The 7,877-nt window shown below is 40.8% G+C and overlaps 1 protein-coding gene across 1 annotated transcript; it reads right to left on the bottom strand.

Moving 5' to 3' along the window:
* Window positions 1-5,665: 5,665 nt before the first annotated feature.
* LOC140551219 (pancreas transcription factor 1 subunit alpha) lies at window positions 5,666-6,139 on the bottom strand. The gene has a single exon (XM_072674607.1). The coding sequence runs from the start codon at window positions 6,137-6,139 to the stop codon at window positions 5,666-5,668; it is 474 nt and encodes a 157-aa protein (XP_072530708.1).
* Between the last annotated feature and the right edge of the window lie 1,738 nt (window positions 6,140-7,877).

Raw genomic sequence — 7,877 nt, 5'->3', positions numbered from 1 at the left:
TTGCTCGAGTCCCACCGAACTTTAGATGCTCTTATAGGGCGGAGGCAGCAAAAGTGCGAGGGGGCTCACGATTGGATGAGGACGGGGTGACGTAGGGGTGGGAGGGACCGAGCAAATCTTTAAAAAAAAAAGAGAAAACAACAAAGTTTCCGTTATACAAGAACCCAGGAACCCCCGTTCTCTCAGAGAAACAGCGAGAAACAACAGGCCGAGCACGAGCCCTGTCTGAACACCACACGGCAACAGCTATCCCATAATACAGCCATATTTCACTGTCTAACCCTCTGTCTAACCTCATCCCACACTGCTAGAGTTTATTCACCTCTACCTTCAGAGATCTTCACCTGTACAGAACACAGTGATCACCACGTTTTCAGGGGAAACCGGTCAGTTTAACTTTGGGGTACCTTTGTTTAGGGGCGTGACAATCTGTTACAGGGACGAGGTTTGATTGGCCAGTAGAGGTAGTTAGTTTATTTAAAAATAAAATAAAATAAACTGTTGCATAAAACTGCATATCTAAATAAACCACATTATTAACATTTGTATATAACATATATATCATATATCATATATTCTAATATTATATAGGAAAAACGTATATAATATAAATAGCATTACGAATGTACAAATAATAAGATAAAAAAATTAATCATATATTTTCAGTGACAATAACGTTATATGTGTTTCAAATAAATATATATTTAAATGAATTATTTTTCTTATTATAATTAAAAACATCAGGATACATTCAATATCTACAAATAAAAAAATGCATAACAGCAACAATTATCAATAAATAATACATTGAATAAATATGGCTTATTGTTTTCACTTTTAGTTAATTATAATTAAAATATTGATAAATTACAATTGGTATTAATTAATATTATAACACACCAATAATAATGGTCTGTTCTTTGAGGATTCTTTAGGAAAGGAAGTGACTCTGTACAGAATATGGGCATTCTTTGGTTTAATGGCTTCACCCTTTTCCATATAATTCAATGGATCAAAATAGCACCAGTCAAAGAACCCTTTCAGCCTGTTCATTCACTGTCATGGAAATCAAGAGTATTTTTTTTGGAGTAACCGTCTTTAGAGAAAGCTTTCTACTAGATTTTGGGGCATTGGTGTGAGGATTTGATTGCATTCAGCGACAAGAGCGTTACTGAGCTCGGGATGTGGGGCGATCACCACCCCTCACCTCATCCCCAACTCATCCCAAAAGTATTAAATGGAGCACCATCCCTCATTCCACAGAACACAGTTCTTCCACTGCTCCACAGCTCAATGCTGGGGGGCTTTACACGCCTCTAGCCCACGCCTGGCATTAGAAGGCACGGTGCCAATAGGTTGATGTCTATCTGCTCCAGAGAGTCCTATTCTATTGGCAATACTTCTCAACAGGGACTATGTGACAAGCTGTGTGTGTGTGTGTGTGTGTATATATATATATATATATATATATATATATATATATATATATATATATATATATATATATATATATATGGACATCTGTGTCAGCAATGGGTGCAACTTAAAGTGGCTGCATGCAGTCATTAGAAGGGCTGTCCACATACATTTGGACATACCGTGTAATATGTAGTAAGTGGCCCGCTGTTCAATAGGAGAGCAGGTCTCGTTCTCTTAGTCCAACTGACCTGCCTGGTCATCTGTACATGTGCAGGGCAGCAAGCACACTGCAGTACTGAAATGTGGGCCAGTGTTAGTGTTTAGTCCTCGGGGGATCAGAAAGAGAGAGAAGGAAAGCGAGAGAGAGAGAGAGAGAGAGAGAGAGAGAGAGAGGGCAGAGCATTAGAGAGCCGAGGCACACTCGGGTTTCCCCCTGCGCAAGCTCAGCTCTCTCTCTCTCACCGCGCGCACAGCGGGTCGCCTGGAGCAGAGCAGACGCACCAACTGCGTGGAAGAGGCACAAGGCAAACATTCAGCCGGAGCGCCATGGCAGTCCAAAGGAAACAGTCTAGAGTGCCTTCAGCTTAAAGAAGCTCTCAAGAACCTGTTAATGAACACCAACCTTGCTTTTGCTTTGCCGTTACACAAACAACCCAGACTGCAGCGCCTAGTCTGAAGGAGCCATCAGCTCCTGCTTTTCTGCTCGCGCTTCTAGAGGTGGCCACAAGGGGGCGCAGTATTGAAAGCAATCGATTATTCAACGCCAAATAATCTGACATCTGCGTCTTTAGTGACCACAGCTCTCACCAGGACACATCAAGTGACACCCACGTTTTACAGCAATAGGAGCAGAACTGAATATTTACTTATAATAGTTTCATTAAATGTAATAAATATGCCATGAAAGCCTGTTTCCTAACGAAGCTTTAGAGATAGAGGGGAAAAAACGCCAAAGCATGAGTAAGCTGCTGAGTGTGAACGTAGACTGCAGATACCTGCCGTTAAAACGCCGCTGTCCGCGGTCCTGAACCAGGACTGATACACCTGAGCACTGGAGCACAGGTGGTTGCGACAGCACCCAATACCTGCTCATTCCCTCAGTATCCTCAGTATAATATCAGGTTATTAGATCAACCTTACAGAGCTCTAATTCAGACCATTGTTTTGCTAACTAAGCAGTACAGTGCACTGTTATTATAGTGTAAACAGGCTCAAGACATTCAATATTCAGGCAAAAATATTGGGACAGCTGCCTATTCATTGTTTCTTCCAAAATCAAGGGTATTGAAAAAGAGAAAGACTTCATTCTGCTTTTGTTGGAGTAACTGTCTCTACTGTCCAGGGAACTGCTTTGCAGATCTGATTGCATTCAGTGACAAGAGAGTTAGTGAGATCGGGATGTTGGACGATCACCTTCCCACTTCACCACCTCACCAACTCTCCAACTGATCCCAAAAGTATTGGATGGAGCACTAACCCTCATTCCAGAGAACACAGCTCAATGCTCTGGGCAACTTTAATTCCCTCTAGCCCACACCTGGCATTGGGCATGGTGTCAATAGGTTCATGTTTATCTGCTTTAGAGAGTCCTATTCTTATGGCAGTGCTTCTTTACAGGGACTAGACAAACTGTGTGAGTGTGTGCATTTGTGGGATGTGGGGCGATCACCACCCCATCTCATCCCCAACTCATCCCAAAAGTATTAAATGGAGCACCATCCCTTATTCCGCAGAACACAGTTCTTCCACTGCTCCACAGCTCAATGCTGGGGGGCTTTACACGTCTCTCTAGCCCACACCTGGCATTAGAAGGCATGGAGCCAATAGGTTGATGTCTATCTGCTCCAGAGAGTCCTATTCTATTGGCAATACAGGGTCCATTCTCAACAGGGTCCTATTCCTATGGCAGTGCTTCTTTACAGGGACTAGACAAACTGTGTGTGTGTGTGCATTTGCACTTCTGTTTCAGCAAAGGTTACAACTTCTAGTATCCGAATGCACTCATTATAAGGGGTGTCCACAAACATTTGGACATAATGTGCATCTATTTTGTGTTAAAGTTTTAAAATGTACTTCTTAGTCCGTTGAGTCCATAAAGGACATTAAGATGCAAAAATAAAAAAAAAACACATATATCACAAACAAAACATTCATTTTACATTTTACAGTTTTTTTTGTGATGTCACAAATTCTGAATTATGCACACATTTCCACCTACTCAGCTAACAGCAGGTAATCCCACATATTTACGTTATAAGTGAAGATGTGTTTTTTTATAACATTGCTGCTGTAAGCTTATTTTGGGACTTCACACAATGCAATGTTTTGTTTATAAAATAAACTCAACACAAGGCATCACAACGTGTTTAAAGCAGCATTATGTAATTTCACCTTACAATAACAGCCTCAAAATCATGTCCATACTCCACTGACAAATTCCACTTTCCCACTGTGGAAGTGTACTTTTATGAAAGATGCTCAATGTGAGACATGCATTGCATTTACACTGTTAAGTTAGGCCTTTGAGAGTTTTCTGAGATGTCACAAAAACTAACGTATTTACATATTTTCGGCTAATTAGCCGTGGGTTCGCCCCGCCCATTGACATTGTAAGGAGTATTTCAGCCTGCAATGTTATTAAGTAATACGCCCGATACAATACATACATTACTTACGTCACTAATGCAAGGATTTAAGTTTTTTTTATGATGTCAGGAAAAATTACAGCATTTACAATTTTCCACCTATTCAGAAGGTTAGCCCTGCCCATTCACAATGTAAGGAGATTTCTTTCCTTAAAAAAAAGCTTAATATGAGACATACACGCAACTTTCATAATTAAATAAGGCGTTTAAAGGTTTTTAGGTGATGTAAAAAAAAAAATGAAAAAATGAAAGCATTTATATGTCTGGTCTATTTTTGAATAGTCACAGCATATGTGACGACATATGAAATAAGAGTTAATGCTTTTGGGTAATGTCACAAAAACCAAAGTATTTACATCTTCTCGTCTATACAGCAGGTTAGCCCCGCCCAGGAGTGTTTCAACCTGAGTGTTTTATAAAGAAAGCTCAATACAGGACATACTTGACCTCTAAGTAACTTTGGGAAAACAAATAATTCTATACAGCACCAAAAACGGCTCCGCTATTGTGACCTGTTTTCAGTACTATGTATAACCCTTGCTATTTTTTTTAATGTAGACATTATTGTGTTCAATTTCCCACTAAACGTAACTTTTGTCATTTTAAGGGCTCGTGCACTACGTGTATTTTTCACTTTCAACATGTGGACTGGTTTTATGAAAAAGTTTTGGACAGTAATTTATTTTTACATGAGCTTTTTACAACCTTCCTTAAGACCTTAAAATGAAACAAGGTTCTTTGACTCGTGCTTTGAGCTATGCAGAACCACCTTTTAAAGAACCATATGCTACAAGGGTTCCTTGTATTTGAAGAACAGGTTAACCAGGCAAAGAAACACAGAAGCACGCAACTGCTTTGTAAGGTGTGCATGATATTTAAGCCATATTGAAGGACCCAAATATTGAAAAACTGATTGTTAGAATTTTCATACATTATGTAAACATTGTTAGATGTAAGAGCAAATACACAATTGACCCATACAGTTCATATCTAAAAACATATTAGCGAAAATTGAGTTTATTACATTTTATTCATTTGTGACGTCATGGAAACCAGCACATTCACATAGAATATTATGCAATCGTCTGTCAACCCTTGTTCAAATGACACATTTTGTTGATTTTTTAAATGAAAATAAATGAATAAACTCTTCACAGAAAACCGACGTAAACCGAAAGACGTTCTGTACAATTTAAGATAAATTTCTGTTTATTTTTTAAATTTATTTTTATCTTGGGATAATGGAAACACGGTGCATTTAATATGCAATTACTTTTGCACGCGACACGTTTAATTTCTTTTTTTTTTTTTAACATGTTAAAACAAAACAGTAATTATACTATAAAATGTGCAGAAGTATTTACCTATTTACACCTATAGCCTACATGTAATTTGACCAGGGGTGTCCAAACTTTTGCATAGGACTGAATGTCTAAATCAATCTCAATCTGTCCACTTAAATTATATTAAAATACATAAAACAAGGCCGGTAGAATAATAATAATAATAATAATAATAATAATAATAATAATCACAGCTAGCACCACCCACCCACTGTCAGCCCCATCAGTCCTCCTCTTTCCTTCTACAGTCTTCCATTACTATTTTTCCAGTAATTCCGTCATGAAGGAGATGTAGACTATAGCCAGGCGCAGCGTTTCGATCCTCGACAGCCTCTTCTCGTACGCGAAGGTGGGCACCTTCTTGCGCAGCTCGTCGAACGCCTCGTTAAGGCTGAACATCCTCTTGCGCTCCCTGATGTTGGCGGCCTGGCGCTGGACGGTGGTGATCACCCGCTTCCTCCTCGCTCTCCCGCTGTTAGAGCTCCCGCGATAGAAGGACGGCTCGACCGAGGAGCAATCAGCGCTGAAGTCGTCGGCTTGTGCACCTGAACTCTCCATTTCACGGATGAAGTTCAGGTCTTGGTGGGGTCCATAAAAGTCCATGTGATAGGAGCTCGGCGCGTCGAGGCCTTCTGCTGGCCCAAAGACGCACCGCGGAGGCACATCTGTGCAGTTGATATCGCTGACAAAGTTGAACATTGCTGGGTCAAGGAACGGCCTTTGCGTGCCCATTGTTCTTACATTACAATGTAGCGATCACAGGGGTCCAAGAACCTGGACGAATAGCAGCCAGGAGGTCCAGTGAAAGGGGCTGCATGTCGGGTGAACAAGCCAGTGGTCTTTAGCCAGGGTCATTTATAACATAAGAGGTGGATTAGGGCCTATCTCTCTCTCTTCAAGTGTAGAAGTCATAGGCTCTTAAGCCTAATGCGATTCGACGGCCAGTGGTTCAGGGTCGCGTGGATGCCAGCAACAATGGTATTCACTCTGGAAATCCCATTCAGAGCAATGAGGGCAGTTCCTTTATGGCACGGGTCCAATGGGCCCAGTCCTGCTGTTTCAATAAAATCTCTTAATTCACCTCCACTTTCATGTCCTTAGGTGTGGAATCAAATCCAGTCTAAGCCCAGCTGAGGAAGAGAGAGAAAGAGAAAGAGAGAGTGAGAGAGATAGGTCCATCAGTCCCGCCGCGCTGGTTCTACCATTTGATCTCAGGGGTGCTCGCCGGCCCTTGATGATGTCCCAAAGAGAAGAGCCTCTTGACAAAGGGTCGCCCAGTCCTGTTTGCTCGGTTTCCCAGTGCACTGGAGGCTAAGTAATGAGACTTCTGTTACTTAAACGGCCGATGTTAGAGACCAAATATAACATTCCCTAACAGTCACCATACTTGAGCCTCCTTTCTTTTGCAAATTAGCACAAATAGCTGGCCGTTTCCATGGCAAAGGAGAGGCTTCCATGGGTGTCTCAGAGCAGAGTTAAAATATCAAAACACTACCTATGTTTTAAACCAGGTTCGATTTTAAAAGTGATTTTTTTTTAATCCACTATGCGCTGTAAAATGCCAACGGCAAGAACAAAAGGACCATTGTTCAGTGGATGGTTCTATAAAGAACAGTTTTTGTGAGTCAGATGTGTGAGCATGAAGAACCTTTTAAAAAGTACCACACAATGTAAAGGTTTTACGCCAATTAAAAGTTTTTTAATTGTCAAACATTAGTAATCCTTATATATAAAGGGTCAAGAACTTTATATATTTTATGTGTTTTATTAAGTCTTATGCAACACAATTAACAATAAAGATGCCAAAACACACAATGTCATAGAAGAACCACAAACCACAAGGTATTATTTTCATTTTGTTCAATTTTAAAGTGGAAAGTTTGGAACCCTACTAGATTCAAGCTCTCCGGTAACTTTTAGCTTGTTAGGACTCCTCAAACTGTGTCCCAACAACCAGCAGCAATGTCTAATTAATGTCCACAGAGCGTGAGAAGGCTATAAGAAGCTAGCCATCTACTAAATTGCGGTTAAAATTAGCGGAGGAAGTCAAATTAACCTGTGGAAGACCAAGAAAACTCTCAGAGAAAGCTGCTCATAGGATTGCTAGGAAGGCAAATCCAAACCCCAATGGCTGCAAAGGAAACATTTAGCAGACTCCGGAGTGGTGGTACACTGTTCTACTGTGCAGCGACACCTGCACAAACATGATCTTCATGAAAGAGTCATGAGACTCATGATTCTCTAACCTCACCACGGCATTGCAGCATCAGAGGCTTCAAAAGCAGGGCTATGATTCTCAACACATCTCAAAATCCCCAATGGACTACCTCTAGAGATATACACAGTCTCCCAACAATGAAAATCTGTAGATAGACCTCACAGGAGTGGTAGTGCGTGCAGTATGGTTCAGGATTCTTACAAGAGAAAGAAGCCATAATGGACTGATGGGTTGCCAACCCCACTTGGATTA

This window comes from Salminus brasiliensis, chromosome 3 (genome assembly GCF_030463535.1).
Source record: "Salminus brasiliensis chromosome 3, fSalBra1.hap2, whole genome shotgun sequence".
Lineage (NCBI taxonomy): Eukaryota > Metazoa > Chordata > Actinopteri > Characiformes > Bryconidae > Salminus > Salminus brasiliensis.
Note: the sequence above shows the minus strand (reverse complement) of the source record. Positions and strands in the feature narration are given on the sequence as shown.